This window comes from Littorina saxatilis, linkage group LG17 (genome assembly GCF_037325665.1).
Source record: "Littorina saxatilis isolate snail1 linkage group LG17, US_GU_Lsax_2.0, whole genome shotgun sequence".
Lineage (NCBI taxonomy): Eukaryota > Metazoa > Mollusca > Gastropoda > Littorinimorpha > Littorinidae > Littorina > Littorina saxatilis.
Window position 1 is genome coordinate 39,946,401 of NC_090261.1, and position 19,174 is coordinate 39,965,574.

The following is a 19,174-nucleotide window of genomic DNA, read 5'->3' on the forward strand; positions in this document are numbered from 1 at the left end:
ATCTACCGTTTGCTTGCCTGCACACGTACGTCTCCGTTACCTTTTATTCATTGATTTCATTATACTCTTTCCTTTTTCACGACACGCGGATTTATCTAGAAGCAAATGGATCTGCAAGTGCCAGCCTCAACGTCTCAATATAAATTACACCTTTACCCCCTCTTCTGTTACCTACACAGATCTTATCTACCGTTTCCTGACTGCAACACGAAAGTGCAGGGGAGAAAAATAAAACAAACAAAAAAACTCAACAGAGTTCCTGCGCACAGCTGGGGTTTCCCCTTTTAAGCATTCCTTCCCTCCGGGCGTGACTGGCTACTTTGGGCACACAGCTATTCCAGCAATGTCGAAATTGTCCAGGTGTTCGATATTTAGGGGAGTAATTAATCTACCTGCTGGCTCACACTCGGTAGCTGTCTGCTTCAGGGGAGCTCATTAATTTTGGCCTTCGAATAATGTTGTTACTATGTTAGTGTACATGCCGTGTGTATTTATTGATGATTGTAAACGTTCATAATGAAACGCGTCAGTTGTGGCCGTAGAACTAACGACTGTATGATCTGTTAAGAGATGAGTCAGTTTAATTGGTGTAACCCTAGAGATTGAGGCTTTTGAAGTCTGACGATTTGCTTGACTGGAAGTCTGACGATTTGCTTGACTGCCAAAATTGTCTATGCAGAACAGTGGTGGTAAATGTATTGGTAGATCAAGAGCTCCTAGTCATATGCACACCTGTAACTTATTTGATTTCGCACGAGCGATCAAAGCATTACGTGATACTGCAGATAAGCAAACAAGATAAATAAACTGGACGGTTCCTTGGGTTTGTCGAAGGTCTTAAGTTAAACGCAAGATAGATGAACTTGTCATAGCGCGGTTTCTCTTTAGGGTATGGGATGATATAATTGTGATGAACATCGTGTCAATATGATTATGAACAAAAAGATTCTCGGTAGACTACGTGCTTTTGGGTGAATCAGCATAAACAACATGCAGCAGAAGATTCTAGGCTGACATTTATCCCCTGGCCGTGCTTGTGGGTGAATCTGCTACAACTTTTTTTTTTATCGAGGTGCAAATAATGTATTATCAGCGATCAGGAGACGAGGTAAATGTAAAGAAAACCGAGCATGGGGTGCACCCGACGTGTAATGTGGCTAACTGGCTCTGGCAACGGCCTGGCATAAGACCAAAAGGGCTGTCACTGCATCCTGTACCATTACCTGCAGACACCTATGTGTTCAGTGTACTGTTCAACCTTTTCACTGGCCTCAATAAGCACTTCATTATGTTAGTGGCTGCGGAGCGAAGTAGCAACGCACGTGTATGCGCCCGGCCCCCTGTCAAAGACCAGTCTTAGGTCTGGGTCTGGGCTTACTTAGTACAGGGGAGTAAGAGGCTAGTACATGGAGAGGGTAAAGGGGCACGTTACTTTGAGGCACACACTTAACTAAAATACTATTGAGCGGGGAAGAGGGCCAGCACATGTCTACAGCATGCAGTGACCATCAGCCATAGTGCTCTTGCCCGCCCCCCTCCCCCACTTCTTTACCCTTACCACCTCACATTACCTGTCTCCCCTTGCGCCCCCCCCCCCCCCCCCCGTATTTTTGAGCTAAGGTCAAGCAACGGAAGTAGCCATAATTCAATTAATGAACGAATGAAGGGTGGATAATGTCCGGGATCTCTAGCTCACCTTTACCAATTACCATCCTACAGAGAACAAGTACTTACTTTTTTTCTCTCACTCTTGCACGTGCTTACTTACATCTTTGATAGATGTCCGAAGCTAGTCGATGATTTAGAACAGTTTTCATTGAGGAGTGCTCTTTTCAAAGACGTATATATCGGATCTGTCACTAATTTCGGAATTAGGCGTGTGGTGTCGACCAGTTTCTCCTGATTGTTTCAAGGTGCGATGTACCTTTATGTATGTATTATGACTGATTTTTTTGTGGTGTAATTCACTCGCAATGTTGTTCTTTTCGGTAAATTTGCTACCTGTTAACATCGTTTCACTAGGTCTTAGTCTTACACTTTAAACTTTCCTGCAGTAGGAGTTATAAACGTACGATAATCTTAATTTAGCTTGCAAAGTTCCAGCGTGTAACCACCACCCTTTTGACATTGAAATGAGGCAATAAAGGAGCAACAAAGCATAGGCAGTAAAGTATCTTATGAGGGTAGCTAGCATTTTTGTCCTGTTACTCATCGTGCGAGAAACGCTTTCAGCACTACAACTGCACGCCAGACACTGCGGTATACCTTTTTACCTCCTGTGGGATGGATCCCAGTGAATTGACTCGTGCACTCTGAAGCTTGGTGTACTAATCACTAATGCGTCTGTAATCTGTAAAGCTTCTCAAAACGAAACTGGGCCAGAACCGTGCGTCTCCTCCTTCGAAAACCAGAGAGACTGAGTAATTACACTTATCAGTGGGAAACGTAAAAAGAGAACTTAAAAGGGAGAAGAAAAAACTGCAACAACAAAATAACGCCATAGCATGTATCCACTCACAACCTATCAGTTAAAGGTTAAAGATTATTATAAATTAATAATAAGGAAAACTATGGTAATACTAAATAGGCACGGGATCCTTCCTATTGTCCGGAGTTGTTTGTCATCGTTCTCATTATTTGACGTGTTATTATGTAAATGGGTCCAAAACTTTTGTGAAATAATGACCCGACTGTCGCGCTTGACAACAAAGAATAGCATGTCTGCCTTTGGTCTGTCATTTGTCCGATGGGATTCTGAGCTCTCACCTGCCGAAACTAGGTCAATGGCCGCTTTTCTCTTGAGCTTGTCTCAGAAAGGAATTGCGAACCGCGCGCTAGGAATGTTGTTCGGAATGTTATTGTACCGGAGCTCTGATGCTTTCACGTTTGGTTTGTTTGGTGCGGGCTGTGTGGGAAAGAAAATAAAGTAGGAAAGGGGTAGAGAGTAATACTTGAAGTGGGTATGAAAACAATGTCTTCCGTGAGTGTCGAACTCCCTCAGTAATTATAGCACTAGGTAGGTTTTACAACATTGGTTTACGTTGCACAGGTAACCATTGTAATGACAGGTATTTTTGTATGTTTCGTATTTCTGTCTACCGGTGAAAAAAATAAAGGGCATGTATTTGTGTGAAATTCTGTTGCTGTAAAATCTGTGCCAGTTACTGAGTTAGAATTTCTGCTCCCTATGCAATATCTCCTCCTCTTCTCTCTTTCTTATCTTTTTCGCTCCACTCATCTCCGCTCCCCTCCCCCTCTCTCTCCTTCTCTCTCTCATTCTCCCTCATCGGTTTGCCTGCGCCGTTCTTTCTTGATCGTTTTTGTCTCGCTTATCTGTTCTGGTAAACCAAAGTCAAATTGGTTCTTGACCTGTGTCGTTTGAACCAGAGGATGCGAGTGTCACATATTTAGAACGGGGTTTGTTTGTTCTGTCCAGTGTCTTAATTCTATTTCGATGGTTCTGGTTGTTTTGTATACATGTCCTTTGTATGAGATATGGAGAGAAAAAAACGTGCCAATTCTTGTGTTACGGAAATTCTCAGCATGGGCAACTCACGCATTTCTGTTAGTTTTACAAATGGGCTCATCTATGGTATCGGGGACACGTTTCCACGAAACCTGGGTTATTTGGGTAAAACCCTAAGTACAAAATCGATGTTCTCTTGTTGATTTTAGTGTGTACAACTACAATTATAATAAATTATCATCAAAGTTATGTCATTGTCATCGTTTTCTATACACGTGCATAACTGATATATATGGTACCATATATATATGGTTCCAGTATGATATATGCACACCTGGCAAGTGGTAGCGCTCTCTATCAATATATTTCTATTATGTGACATTTTCATAACTTTCTTTTGTCAGCATACCAGTAAGAATTGTCTCTTTCTTGTGTTTCAGACATTCACAGCATGGTGCAATTCACACTTGCGGAAAGCGGGCACAGGCATCGAGAACATAGAGGAGGACTTTCGCAATGGACTCAAACTGATGTTGTTGTTAGAAGTGATCTCAGGCGAACAGTTGCCCAAACCTGACAGAGGCAAAATGAGATTCCACAAAATAGCCAACGTCAACAAAGCCCTGGATTTCATTGCCTCCAAAGGAGTCAAGCTGGTATCCATAGGAGCTGAAGGTAAAGTATTCTGCCCGTTGACGTATTCGTACCCCGGTTTTTGTGCCTGCTACCTTGCTGTATTTGGTACCATCCAAAGCAAAGCAAAACTTTCTTGTACAAGCCACAGTTTACATGGTGATGTATGGACGAATGGTGTTGGTCAGCAAACGTGCTTCAGTGCATGTCTTGCCTCCAAGTCTCGTGCTTTTGTATCACCTGGACTCATCGATTTATAGCGATCAGCATCTGTTTCTGTTGTTTTGTTGAGCCGTTATGCGTTGGTGTGTGCTTGTGTGTCAATAATGTTGCGTGTCCGTTGTGTTTAGTGTTGGCACATTCTTGTGTGCGTGCAGTTGTTGGTTGTTTGGAGTGTTCGTTATCAGTTCCAGTGCTTGTTCGTTGTGTTTTGCGCTGCAGTGCCCTGGGTGTTGTGTGGCTGTGTGTGTGAGAGAGAGAGAGAGGGGGGGGGGGGGGGGGGGCGAGTTCAGTTTAGCCAGTCTCCAGTTTAGGCATCATAATCTTCATTCAGTTTTGTTTGCCTTTTAACCGACACAGTGCGTGACTCACTCACTCAGTCGCATATTGTTCAACACCTTTTAGTTTTGCTTTTAGGTCAAAACACAGTGTGGGACCAGGCCGCATAATCAACAGAAATAGGTCACACAAGTGAGAACCGAGTCGCACTGTGCCTCAAGGCAGGTCAACCATGTGGAAAGAATGTAATCCCCTTGATTGCTCTGGTGAACTCGTACCGTTAGGGCTGTTCAAACTCCACTGTAGTATCAACAGTGGTACCCGCCACGTCAAACTCATTAGAGGACACTTTCTATTGTCCCTTTTTCTATTGTCTTTCCCCAAAAATACCTGTTGTGAGCGGACACCTGCCATGTGAAGATTCTAGGCTGGTCCCAAGGGTGTCCTTGTCGTATATATATATATATATATATATACACCACTGTAGTGTATCGACCCCTACCTCCCCCCCTTCCCCTAGCAAGTAAGACCTCTAGAAAATCTGTGAAAATTGGTTCATCTGGAGAAAACAAGTTGCACAAAGAGAAAGGAGTCGTAAAAATAGGGGACATTAAAACCGGGGTTTCTACTGTACTACACTACGAATTCGTTCGAGCGCCAAACAGATGAATTTGTATTCAAACCAAATGTAGGCAGGCGCAGACAGGGTTTATAGGCGCGGCAGTTTCACGCCTTTTGAGAGGTGAAAGAGTATAACACTGTGCATGATGTTAGGCGAGGCAAGAAAGCTAGAAACATTCCCCACCTATGGGGTTGGAATATGCTGTGGCCGCATTTTGTGACAATAGTCTGAACAGATATTGTGATAATGCCGTTATCTCGATTTGCTGGTTAGCATTCCAACAATAAAAGTGTCAGTTTAAATAAGTATGCATGCATCTGAGGCTATTTCCTGAATGTGTGTGGAGGTAGCAAGGCTCGCTTATCAGTTGAAGAATTCTCTGAACCGGCCATGTAGGTAGGATTTCATTCATGGCAAGTTTGCGTAGGGGTTATGGGGTGGTGCCTTGGAAATAACAAGGTCCAATTTTTGCTTGTCAAATCAATCCGTCCTCTATTTTGTAGGGAAAACTGACCACTCCTTTCACTAGCTGACTTCAAAAGCGGTTTTTGCACCAGAACCAGGCTTTCATAGCAACCCACTCGACACATTCATGTGGACCTGGGTGCCTTATTCATTAATATTTCCGCCCTGTGAAAGGGGACACAGAGAGAAAAGCTGAGGCCATTCCCTGCTTGATATGAAACAGCCAGTCGCCTTGTCGGGAAATAAAGCCACAGGAAACGATTTTCCCCAGTACAGGGACTGTAGAAGGGAAGGTCCGTAACGTTCGGTCGGATGTTAGGTTGGGACCATAGGCAATCGACAGTGAAAATCATTCTGTGTCTGTATTAGACATTAGAATCTTCAGACTCTTGATCGAAATAAAACTTGTTGCCAGCTCCTACAGTACAGCTACAAAGCAGTTCATGATACTGAGTACAATAAGAATAAAGATGCATAAAGAATGGAAGAATGAAATCTTGAATCCTTAGCTCTACCAATAATACTCCTTGCGCTATTAGTATTACTCAGTAGGTCGAAAACTTCTTAGTTGTTTTGGACTCGTAGTCGTAGGTCTTCAGACTCAGTATGGGTTCTTTTTCCCGAGGTTCCCAGGCTTGCCACCGGTTTCCATGGAGTTTTCAGTGAACACTGTTCTCAGCCTATCGACTCTAGCGCAGTGACTTTTCATGTCCATCTTTTTAGAATTAACGATGTCTAGTTTTTTTTCTCTCAATCTCTTCCTTCCCGTTCCAAACTGTGATGGGAAAACATGTTTCATTTCAAGCGGCTGTAGTGTAAGTCGACTGGACTAGTTTTTTTAGCACTAGCAGATGGTCAAACGGATATTTTGGGGGACAATGGATGTAGCATTGTAAGGGGGAGTCACGGTCAAAGGGCATTGACCGGCAGTCTTCTTTGTCCGTTTCTGACTGTGCTTCCGTGCAGGTACCCACGTATATTTAGATATTGATGTATGTCCCGTGTTATTGAAATGTATACTAGACTTTAGTCTGTTAGATGTGTTCTGTTTGATCAAGATCACACGTGTTGGCGTCAGTTCATACGTTATTTCGTTTTTCAGTAGAAGCAGTTTTGACACAGGCCTGTACAAGGAAATCGTTTCACCCACTGAAAAGTCCAATCATATGTCAGCCAGCGCATTCCTTGTTAGCTATTAATCGCGCCTATCCCAAATAGTAAACGTACAAAATTCAAATGTTATGTATAATGTGCCCATACATGCTCCATTATTTGCGCATGTGCAGAATGTAGAATAGTAGCGCGACCATGGGGAAGGGATATTTGAAAAGATTTAGTTTTACTGCCGAACATTCCTGCATTCGTTTGCAGTTGCACCTAATCTTTATGTGTTTGCTTTCAGACAATTTGGATAAAACGACACAGGGGAACGGCGTTTCCGTGACACCTTAAAAACCGACAATGATTTTTTTGGGGGACTTATTTGAAAGCTTTAGATACCGTGGGCTCTGCATTCGGAAGTGTGGTTGAATCTATGCCCCTTATTCGTTCACAAACTATACTCACTAAAATGTGCTGCCTTTTTCTCGTATTTTGTGTAGCACTAGGAGCCTCTTTCAAAAATTATTTTGCGGTGGTTGGAATTAACAGGGGTGTGTATGTGTGTGAGTCTGAAAGCGTTGTTTCTTAACTGCCGCACTTTAGTGCTGTTTCTTTGAATTCTTTTGGCGGCTTTGTCAGTTTCTTTGTGTGAATAGTCATTTATTCAGTGTGTGTGACATAGAGGGAGGGGAAGGAATGCACTCTGGTAGCATGGAAACTCGGAGATGAATTATGTCTTCAAAAGCATCCCCCCTCGCTCTGTCTCCCATGGTGTTTGCCTCCCCCCCCCCCCCCCTCTCTCTCTTTATCTTGGTCTTTGCCCTCCCCCAAGACAAGGAAAACACCAATATCTACAACAACAAATTTAAATTGCATGAAAGAATGCTCAGCGATTTGACGCAAGTTTTTCTCAATTGAGAACTATGAGGACTTCCTTTTAATCAGATTACACTAGCCAGCAGCAGGTAGCACAGAATAGCCTTACAAAATTATGCCATCACTTTCAGAGCATCATTTCCGTTTATCAATATCCTAACAACAGCCATGTGTGAATACTGTTCATGTTCCCCGGCCTGTTTCCCCAAGCTGCTCATCCACAAAAACAAAATGCGAGGAAATAAATGATCTGCTGGGTTGTCACCCTGGGATGGCCCACCTGGGACTAAGGGGATAAAGCAGTCAATAATTTCTGTCCATTGTCGCTTTCCCTCTCCCTTCTCCAACCCCCACCCCCCAGTGCCCCTGCCCCCACCCCCCCCTCAATGTCTGTCCATTGTCTCTTTTCCCCTATCTTCTCCAACCCCCACACAAAGTGCTCCCCCCCCCCCCCCCCCCCCCCCCCCCCCCCCCCCCCCCCCCCCATCACACACACACACATGTACACCTTTCCCCTGTTTGTGATTTTCTTATCTTCGTTTGCATAATTTACCTTCCCCTGCTGCGCTTGCGACAGTAGCTTACGAATTTATTATGCAGACAACACTTCTAATATCTGTCATAGGCGGAAGATTAAAGTGTCAAAATTGTGATTGTTGAGACAGTGATACATTTTGTAGTACAGGGCCGAGGTTTTTGTCTTTGCTTACTCGGCAAAAAGACACTGAAAGGCCACGAAAGCAATGAAAATGATAGATCTGTTTTAAAAGAATTTAAGCACGACTGGGTATATATCCAGGCGTAGGCGCTTTTCCTTTCTTAAGTAATATGTTGCGATGATCATGCATTTATTCTTTGCTGTCCGGAGTTCGTTCAATGTCACAGTGTTGTCAGTCAGTGTCAAACACTCACTTATTGAAAACCATTGAGCATAGGAACTGATGAGAGAGAGAGAGAGAGAGAGACATAGACACAGACACACACACCCACACACACACACACAGTGTCTGATTGTGTATATATTTCAAACATAATCATCACAGAGTGCATTATGCGTCTTTTTGCGAGGCAGGACTAAAATCGGCCTTGAAATTAAGTCGACACCCGAAATAACATTGTTGTCAGGCTGAACTAAAGAAACTAGCCCATAAAATGATGATTAATGAAACACAATGCAACCCACACTGTCTTTAATAATATGACCAGTCAGAATTTTAACTGGGATAATTTCCAGTCATGTCTGCCACTAGAGTATGATTTCCGAGACAAGTTTCCGTGCAGCATCAGCCGCTCTTTTGGCGACAGTGGTCGCGGAGGGAACGATGAGTTGGAAGCACGGTGACTCATCTGCCGCCAAACTGGGCTAACTGTGCACTGTCAGTCTGTGTGTGACTGTGAATGTTTGTCACAGTGCGTGTGTTTGTGTCACAGTGTGTGGGTGGGGGGGGGGGGAGAAAAAAGAGACTCAAAAAGAGAGAGAGGGGGGGGGGGGGGCAGAGCTGCGTCAACATTTAGCTACCGTTTTTAACCATTTTCATCTGCCCCCTTGCCCTGCCGGAGAGTTTGAATGAGAAAGAGAGAGAGAGCTCTAAAACGGTGTCACTTTTCGCTGTCCGCTGACCATTTTGTTTCTCCCCACAAATGCACACAGACACCAGCTCGACGACCCATGACCGTGGCCTTGACATGATTATTGTCGCTTCCTTCACCAGGTGGTGACAGCCAGTAATCCTATCCTCTCACCTTGTCCAGTTTCCCTGTCCGTTCCTATTCTCTACACTGTCACGTTGATAATATTAATAGTGGAGGGTCTTCTCTCTAAGTCCGTCTCTGTCTCTGTCTGTCTCTCTCTCTCCCTCTCTCTCTCTCTGCCACTGTTCTCTCTCTCTGCCACTGTTCTCTCTCTCTCTCTCTCTCTCTCTCTCTCACCCTCTCTCTCTCTCTCTCTGCCACTGTGTGTGTGTGTGTGTGTGTGTGTGTGGGGGGGGGGGTGCATTCCCGTTTGTGAAGTTTCTCATTTTCCCCATTTAAAGTACTGTGCTAGTGCTGCTACTGCACCAGTACTGTCTGTCACTGCACCTGTTATGTCTGTCACTGAGAGAGAATACAGGCAGAACCCCACTTTAGAATGTGCCTCTGACACAGCTGTTACACTTCACATTTATGCTGCCAGCTTTATTACTTGTTGGCTATGGGGTGATTAGATTGATAAGGATTGAATCCATGATTGAACAATAAATAACAAAGCACAGATGTGTGCACTACACAACAAAATACAAGAAATACAAAAGGACATCATTTGTTGTCAATTGATAGAGCAATTCTTACAGCTGGCTCAAGTATGCAAGCACTGTAGCTGCTCAGCAAACTGACTGAAATTCCAAAGTACAAGTCAACAATCAATAAATTAAACTCCCTATTATTACATTTCTTTTTCTATAGATGGAGGGGGAAACGGGTCTCAAAGATGTCTGATCAGAATCTGGTGATGCTGAAAATATGTATGCCTAATGGATTCAATATTATTCATTATTGGAGCAAATGTGATTAAAAACCAAATGTGTGTAGGTGTGTTTGCATGTGCGTGTGTATACGTGTGTGTGTATGTGCGTGTGTACATACGGTTGTGTCTGTAGAATTAAATGCATGTTTCATTTTATAAACTGTCATGTGTTTTTGATTTATGTTTATCAGGTGGTGTTGAATGTTTAAATTTACTCTAGTCTAACAAGCAGTTTTCTTGTTTCAGAAATTGTTGACGGGAATGCAAAAATGACGTTAGGTATGATATGGACAATTATCCTGAGGTTCGCCATTCAAGACATCACAGTAGAAGGTAAGGACACCTGTTGCACTTGCAGGTAACAATGTATCTTACACTTTCTTCCTTATTGTTTTAAGAGTGTTCAGAGTGAATGGGGCATGACCAGGGGGGGGTCTTGTCGATTATCAAGGGGATAATTATGATAATATTGGAAAGAAATGTCTATACTTGTAGTACAGATTCAACTCTGGCCAAAGCCCAAAGTATTGAACCTCCGGTCTCTCTCTCTCTCTCTCTCTCTCTCCCTCTCCCTCTCTCTCTCTCTCTCTCTCTCTCTCTCTCTCTCTCTCTCTCTCTCTCTCTCTCTCTCCCTCTCCCTCTCCCTCTCTCTCTCTCTCTCTCTCTCTTAATTTGTGAAACATTGTTATTGGGGTTACCTAACATCAAAATCAGGGATAAGCAGCTGCATTTTTATTCACAATTTTGTTTCATTTTTGTCTCCCATTAAGGGTGTAAAAGGAGAGTTCCACTGTGTTAGCATAAAAACTTTTACTGACCACCTGTATTTGTGTGTGTGCAGAAATGACCGCCAAGGAGGGACTGCTGTTGTGGTGCCAGCGAAAAACGGCACCATACAAAAATGTCAACGTTCAGAACTTCCATCTTAGGTAACCTCAAACACCACAGTTTTCATGATACATTTCTGTGATGGTTTGCTTACCCTGCCCAGTTAATTCAGCAGCTGTAAAATTGAATAAATGTTTTAGTCGTTCAATTTGCTTGGAAGTTACCGTAACGTAGAGATTCTAGCCATTAAATTTGGTGTGTACAAATGTTGATAATGATAGACTGAGTCATTGAAAAGTACTTGGTTTTTAACAAAGTTCGAAAACTCTTGAATAACTGTCAGTAATGCAAGGCTTAACATATCAAAAATGAAAACCTCAAGTGGTTTAAAAAATAAGTTTTTAAAAAAGTGGAGGGAGAAATCTGAAGAAACACATATTTTAAAGATCATCATGAGGAAGAGGAAAATTAAGTGAAAATCAGTATTAGGCCAAAAGAAAAAAATAGTCTGTTTACGGTAACCCGACCGACCCTATTTTTTTCGCGCGACCCAAGACTTTTTTTTTGGCATTGGGGGGGGGGGGGGGGGGGGGGGGGGGAATGCAAAATAACGTAAAAATATGGTTTTTTGGAAAAGAAAACAAAAAGAAAAAAAATCCCGACCTACCGACCCTATTTTTTTGGCCTATGTTACCGTAAACAGACCTTTTTTTTTTTTTTGGCCTTAGAAAATGAAAGAGATTGTCAAGTACCAAGAGCCCCTATATGATCATCTTAGCTGAGGCAAACCATTACCTGTGTTAACCAATATTATGCCTGTTTCAGCTGGAAAGACGGCTTAGCATTTTGCGCGCTGATTCACAGACATCGCCCCGAGCTCATAGACTATTACAAGCTGTCACGGGTAAAATAACCCCTCCCTCCCACCTTCCCATCAGGCCTTGCTGCTTCTTTCGTCCATCTGCCTGAGTTTTGCTGTGGCTGGAATGCTGTATTCGACTGCCTCTTTTGTTTGAAAATCAGATTTCATTTAGTCTTGCCCCATTGTGTTCTGACGTTTGTTTTCTTTTACATTGCATGATGTGTATATGTCTGGGAAAGCAAGTGTAAGCTACATTTTCAAGCTAAATTTAAGATGATTTTGAGTTACAATTGTGTTTATTAATGTGATTGCAATCATCTTGGGCTGTGAAACGCTCGCCAAGATAAACCACCTTGCCCCCCAAAGGCATACAGTTAAATCATGCATCTTCTAATTCGTGTGAACATTTCTTAATATGAAAGAAGAAACTTGCTTTCCAAGACACATACACTGATTCTTTCCTTTGCGCGTTCGATCTTGTTGCCTGGTTAAGGGTTGTGTAGGATAGCTGCTGATACAGAAAAGTTTAGAAATTAGAATTAGGCGAGCGTGGCAATTTGCACTTGAAGCAGAAAAAAACTTCACGAATTAAATGAAACATTTGATTCTAGTGAATGCACGCGCTGCTCTGTAAATGTACTGCACCTTCTGTGTAGCTTTGCACAGGTGTAGACTGCTTTGTTTCTGGAAGAAAACCTCCAATGATGCATGTCGTTGTGTTGTGTTTAGTGACTGGTTGAAGGTTAGAATAAGATTAGCACAGCTTTTGAAGTGAGTGTGAAAAGTGTATGCACAGACAATGGATGTTGCTAGGATTGATATCCTTTGACAAAATTGTCGAAGTGGTCATGAAAGTTTCATCAACTTTCAAAAGGTTTGAGACAGTCTTTGGTGCCACCTTACCACAACCATGAAAAAAGGTTGGCAGGTCTGCCAAAATGTAAGCAAAGTTTTCAGCCTTATGAAAGACGTTTCGGGCATTTGCTGAAGCCAAATGATGTCCCTGATAGACTAAGAGAATTTATGTCATGCCGTAATACCAGGCAGCATTGTTCAAAAGTTCTGGCTCCAGCTTCCTTGTAATAGGAAGGAAGGTGCCACTCATACTCTATGCCGAACACCATTAACCATATAGTTCTTTTTCCAGCCTCTCAGCTTGCAGTAGGTTTGAGTTTGAAGTGTCGTTCTTTTCCCCATTTGATTATCTGTATGTGTGATGCTAATGACTGTGAGTGTGTGAGTTCCCTCTATGCTTGATAGTCCATACACTTCTCAAAGTGATCTTGTAAGGAATTCTTTGAAACACAGTACCAACGACTAAGTCAAAGATCTGAACACAAGTGGAGCTTAAACTTGGAAACAGAAAAGCAAACTTGAAAAATAGTGAGTGGGGATTGAAAATTGATATTTTTGTTCTGGCCATAGTTTTTCCATACTTTTCTGTGTGAATAGCTTTTTCTCCAGACAAGCAGTGAGTAAAGAATGAGACGGTCTGTTTCAAAAGTGAAAAAGAAGTACATGTACACATTTGATAGCAGCTACTTCTGGTAATACACCTGACTGCTGAGCTTTGAAAACAATCTGTCAGAGAATTCCTTTTAAACAAGACCACTTCTGGACAGACGCTTCAGTGTATGGTATAGTATCACCATGCCCTGTTCAGTTCGTTTTTCAACCAAGTCTTTCCCAAGGCTCTGAGGATTTTGTTAACAGCCTGCTGTTACGCGTTTTGCCTGACCTGACCAACTCTTCTGTTTGTTTTTCGTTTGGGTTTTAGCCTGCATTGATTTTGAGTGCATGTGTTTATGCTGTTGGTTTGATTTTCCAGTTTTAAGGATGGGTTGGCCTTCTGTGCCCTTATTCACAGGCATCGGCCCGAACTTATTGACTACAACAATCTGTCCAAGGTGAGATAGCAGGCTGACCGCAAAATTTAGGACATAATCAGAAAGGGTTAGAGACTGTCAACAAAACTATGAATGTAAGACTAAGAGTCTTGGAGGCGCTATCAGCACAGTTAAAGGTGTGAAAATGTGTAATCAGCCCTTCAAAATGGTTACAATACTTCACAAATATTAGTCCCAATTTATTGACTACCAAGATGACGGGCGCAGTGGCATGGTGGTATAGGTCGGCCTCCTAATCGGGAGGTCGTGAGTTCGAATCCCGGTCGCTGCCGCCTGGTGGGTTAAGAGTGGAGATTTTTCCTATCTCCCAGGTCAACTTATGTGCAGACCTGCTAGTGACTTAACCCCCTTCGTGTGTACACGCAAACACAAGACCAAGTGCGCATGGAAAAGATCCTGTAATCCATGTCGGAGTTCGGTGGGTTATGAAAACACGAAAATACCCAGCACGCCTACTCAACGAAAGCAGAGTGAGCTATGCTCTCAGAGTATAGTGTGGGGAACCCAAATGGGCTCACATGTAACCAGACAATTCTGGAACGCTGAAGAAGACTACCAAGATGAGACTGACAACAAAACTTAGGACGAAGGCGGAATAGGTTAGGTCTTGGAGATACCATCAGCAGAGTTACAGTTGTAAAAGTTTGGCATTGGCAGATTTAAATGGCAACAAACACACACAAATATCTGAGCAAACATTGTTTTTCAAAGGTTAGACAGTAGGCTGACAGAATGACTTTGGGTCTAAGCATAACGGCTTAGGTGTTCAAAAGGCCATGAGTAGAACTTAGAGCTGTGAAATCATATAAGTTTGACTGACAGGGCCAGGAGGAGGACCTGAACCGAAATGATTGGGGTTGTATGTGGGAACTGTTTAGAGCAGGGTTGGACATCTGACATCAGAGACATGTCGAGTTGTAGGATCAGAACAGCTACAGAAAGTATGAACAAAATCAAGAGGAAAAACATAAATATGCTAGTGCTAATAGTGGGTCTAGAAATTCCCTTGTTTAAATGTTGCCGGCAAACAGAAAAACCTTAACGTTCTAGGTGACATTTTAAATTATGGGCACATGGTTCCGTCGTTTGAAGAACCACCATGGTTCCAGTTCTCAGTGTAAGCTGCACAATAATACAAAAAATATCAGACTTTATTTGCCTGGACCTTAATTTTATTTTGGATTATTTGTGTATGCCCTCTCCTACTCCTAGACACACAGTCTGCAGTTGAAAGATACAGCAGGGATGTTGAATTGATGTTAGGAGAGAGGGGAAGACGGGATGGCATTCTTCAAAATACTGTGAGATCCAGAAGTACCCAGCAGCTTACATATTTACAGGTAGACAGATTTAGTAAAGGCCATTGTTTCACCCACCTTTGTTGACTTGGAAAGTTATTTTTCAGAGAGAAACTGCATCTAAATCAGGTTTTGTTTTGACGAATATTAAAGGCAAGCATGATTATTCGCTGCTGTTGCATGTACGGCTGTTTTTGCTGTTGCATTGTGGATATGCTTGGTTTGTTGAATGACATTTTCTGACGATTATGTTTGAATCGGACATTGTTGGCGTTAGTGCCTTTAGTTGCTGAAATTTGAACTCTTGATTGAATGCTTTTGTCAAACTCAAACTGACAGTGACAAAGTTTGTTTGTCCACAGAGAATTGTACAAATGTCAGGCAAAACCTCTCTCGCTGCATGATTTAAGTGCTTTGTAGTAGTTAGTTAGTGCAGTAATGACACTGGCAGACACACCTGCTTTGGTTTATAAACCTTCTCTTGGCAAGTAAGAAAGTGAGGTCACATATATATAATTTGCACAACAAGTAGAATCGGTCAGTAAGTAGCAATGTAGTGTCAGCGATTAGAAAATGAATCTTGAAATTTAGAAAGTAGAAAAGGAATCCACATTTAGAAGGCAGTCTAGCACTGTATGTACTTTGCTTTGAAATTTATGATGGAAGCGCATTTGAAAGCATAGCAGAATGTTGCATGTACCGGACATCTACCCGGTACACAACACATTCTCAGCTTGGTTGTGGTTTGGAGGGACTGAATTATATTATGTGTGGAAATACAGTTTATGGATTGCTATTTGAGAGAGAAAAAAATTTTGAGTTGTTGAACAGCATGTGAATGATTACAAAATCCCTGTGTGCAATTTCCCATTTTTTATCTCTTTTCCTGTAGTCCATTTCTGCCGAGTTCCATTTTGAATGAAAACTTAATTTTTTTGTTTTTGTGTTAAGCCCACTAGTAGTGGTTTGTTCAGAAGTGATTATTTTTTATTCAGGCATCAGCATGATGTATAAAAGTAATTGTTTGAAATCTGTATCACCATATCATTAAATGACACTGCAGTTGTAAGTGCATGATCAAACTATTGTACCCTAAAAGTATGTTTTGTCCCCATATCTGTATGATTTACCCGGTCACATGATGGCTACATACAAATGAAGTAAGAAATCTAATATATCAGTATCTGCTCATTAGCCAAACAACAGTAATTTTGGAAGTGCATTGGATGTGGCACGTGATAAAAAAAAATCAACATTGATTCATGTTTTTAACGCCCTCACAGTGAAAGCATTAGAGGCATGTTCCTGGAATCAACATTGAAGCAGTGTTCTTCCTCATATTTATACTGAATACAGGGAAACCTATGTTTTGTGTCCCTCCTTTTCAAGACTACCTCTTTTAGTTTTACAAGAGCTGCTTTCCAAGGATTTTGTCTTGATAAAGTCTGTAAATGTACCTGTTATTTCAAGACTCCCTCCTTTCTTTGTAAGACGTGATTTTCTCAGATTTGCGGAGGTCTGAAAACAGAGGTTTCGCTATGCATGTTTTTGTGCATCATGTCAGTACATTGTACACCCATGAAATGGAACCAAAGATTGCAGGGCTAACAAGAAGTTGTGTCTGATATTGATAGGACAACCCCCTGGAGAACCTCAACACTGCTTTTGACATCGCAGAAAAACACCTGGACATCCCCAGAATGTTGGACCCCGAAGGTGAGTGGGACTGTTCATTTAGGATACAGTGGTACCTGTCATCAAGGGTTTTCCTTTGATGGCAACACATAATTCCCTTATTGAGGATTATAGCTCAGGTATTGAGCGAGCACACTAAGGACAGAGTCTAACTGCTTGTTCTACAAGTACATTTTACCCTGTGGTTTTCTGGCAGCGCAGTGGAATGGCTTGTAGCAGGTTGTGTTTATTTTTTCTTGCTAAAGTAGCTTTTTTTTTTTTTTTTTTTTTTTGAAGAGGGGGTAGGGAAGTTTCTGCTTCACTGTGCATTGTTCCTTGTAAACATTATTGAGTCACTTGAGAAAAAGTGACTCTATGTAATCGGTCAGTGTTAGTCTGTCCGGCCGGCCAGCCGTCCGGCCGGCCGTCCGTAGACACCACCTTAACGTTGGACTTTTCTCGGAAACTATCAAAGCGATCGGGCTCATATTTTGTTTAGTCGTGACCTCCAATGACCTCTACACTTTAACGATGGTTTCGTTGACCTTTGACCTTTTTCAAGGTCACAGGTCAGCGTCAAAGGAAAAATTAGACATTTTATATTTTTGACAAAGTTCATCGGATGTGATTGAAACTTTGTAGGATTATTCTTTACATCAAAGTATTTACATCTGTAGCCTTTTACGAACGTTATCAGAAAAACAAGGGAGATAACTAGCCTTTTCTGTTCGGCAACACACAACTTAACGTTGGGCTTTTCTCGGAAACTATAAAAGTGACCGGGCTCAAATTTTATGTGAACGTGACTCATTGTGTTGTGAATAGCAATTTCTTCCTGTCCATCTGATGCCTCATATAATATTCAGAACTGCGAAAGTGACTCGATCGAGCGTTTGCTCTTCTTGTTGAAAAGATATTCCTGTAACAGAATTCACAAAGGCCCATAACTTCACCTTTGGTCTTTGTAATAATGAAGTAAACTTAGCTTTCGTTTTTTGTCTTCTGTTTGAAGTGTAGTTGCTCATGTGTTCACGTTTCATTCCCAGACATGGTGAACTCTGCCAAGCCTGACGAGCGCTCCGTCATGGCCTACGTGTCGTCCTACTACCACGCTTTCTCCGGCGCCCAGCAGGCCGAGACCGCCGCCAACCGCATCTGCAAGGTGCTCAAGGTCAACCAGGAGAACGAGCGTCTGATGGAGGAGTACGAGCGTCTGGCCAGCGACGTGAGTAGTTATGAGAAATGGAGTCTGAGTCTGAGTATGGGAAATGGAGTCTGAGTCTGAGAAATGGAATCTGAGAATTAGAGCGTAAGAGTCTGAGAATGAGAATTAGAGCGTAAGAGTCTGAAAATGAGAGTATGAGGAGGGAAGTAAAGGTATGAGAAATGGAGTTAGAGTTTGAGAATGGAAAATGGAGTAAGAGTCGAGGATGAGAAATGGAGTTAGAGTTTGAGAATGGAAAATGGAGTAAGAGTCGAGGATGAGAAATGGAGTTAAGAGTTTGAGAATGAAAAATGGAGTAAGAGTCGAGGATGAGAAATGGAGTTAAGAGTTTGAGAATGAAAAATGGAGTAAGAGTCGAGGATGAGAAATGGAGTTAGAGTTTGAGAATGAAAAATGGAGTAAGAGTCGAGGATGAGAAATGGAGTTAGAGTTTGAGAATGAAAAATGGAGTAAGAGTCGAGGATGAGAAATGGAATTAGAGTTTGAGAATGAAAAATGGAGTAAGAGTCGAGGATGAGAAATGGAGTTAGAGTTTGAGAATGAAAAATGGAGTAAGAGTCGAGGATGAGAAATGGAGCATGAGGGTTGGAGTGAGAGTATGAAAAATGGAGTAAGAATCGGAGTATGAGAAATTGAGTAAGAGTCTGTATTACGAATGGTTTCTGTCTGTCCAGCAACGTGAGAATAAAAGATTTCTGTCTAATGTCTCATGTCTTTCAGATCTGATTTTGTTCTTCTTTGCTTATTCTTGAAACACAAAAATCCAACTTCCTCAATTCAGAAGCTAGGGAGAATGCAGGCTGTACCAAGCACACTGTAATGTTCTCTATATGTTTCCCTCAGTTGTTGGAGTGGATCCGCAAGACGAAGCCATGGCTGGAGAACCGCACGACAGACAACACGCTCCCAGGTACGCGCAACAAGCTGGACGAGTTCCGTGACTACCGTCGCAAGCACAAGCCCCCCAAGCTGGAAGACAAGGCTAAGCTGGAGAACTCCTTCAACACGCTACAGACACGCCTCCGTCTCTCCAACCGCCCCGCCTACCTCCCCACTGAGGGAAAAATGGTTTCGGTGAGTTGGCTTGGCTTTGTGTGTTTTATTATAAAAAATTAAGAATGGTAAGTTATAGGTTTAATTTATGATAAGAAATGTTACAATCACGGAACTTTGACCCGATGGTGTGTAAAGTGGACAGACAGACACACACTAATGA

At 42.2% G+C, this 19,174-nt stretch overlaps 1 protein-coding gene across 4 annotated transcripts in view; it reads left to right on the forward strand.

Annotated features, from left to right (window-relative positions):
- The window catches only part of LOC138952718 (alpha-actinin, sarcomeric-like), a 52,028-nt gene that overhangs the window by 8,037 nt on the left and 24,817 nt on the right, over positions 1–19,174 (forward strand). For 3 of the 4 annotated variants that reach the window (XM_070324424.1, XM_070324425.1, XM_070324427.1), the window contains 7 exons: positions 3,907–4,141; positions 10,411–10,497; positions 11,006–11,093; positions 13,683–13,761; positions 16,694–16,775; positions 17,780–17,958; positions 18,802–19,032. In XM_070324424.1, coding sequence (XP_070180525.1) covers positions 3,907–4,141; positions 10,411–10,497; positions 11,006–11,093; positions 13,683–13,761; positions 16,694–16,775; positions 17,780–17,958; positions 18,802–19,032 — 981 coding nt within the window. Of the gene's footprint in view, positions 1–3,906; positions 4,142–10,410; positions 10,498–11,005; positions 11,094–11,817; positions 11,897–13,682; positions 13,762–16,693; positions 16,776–17,779; positions 17,959–18,801; positions 19,033–19,174 lie in introns of all 4 variants that reach the window. The other variant, XM_070324426.1, reaches the window with a different exon arrangement.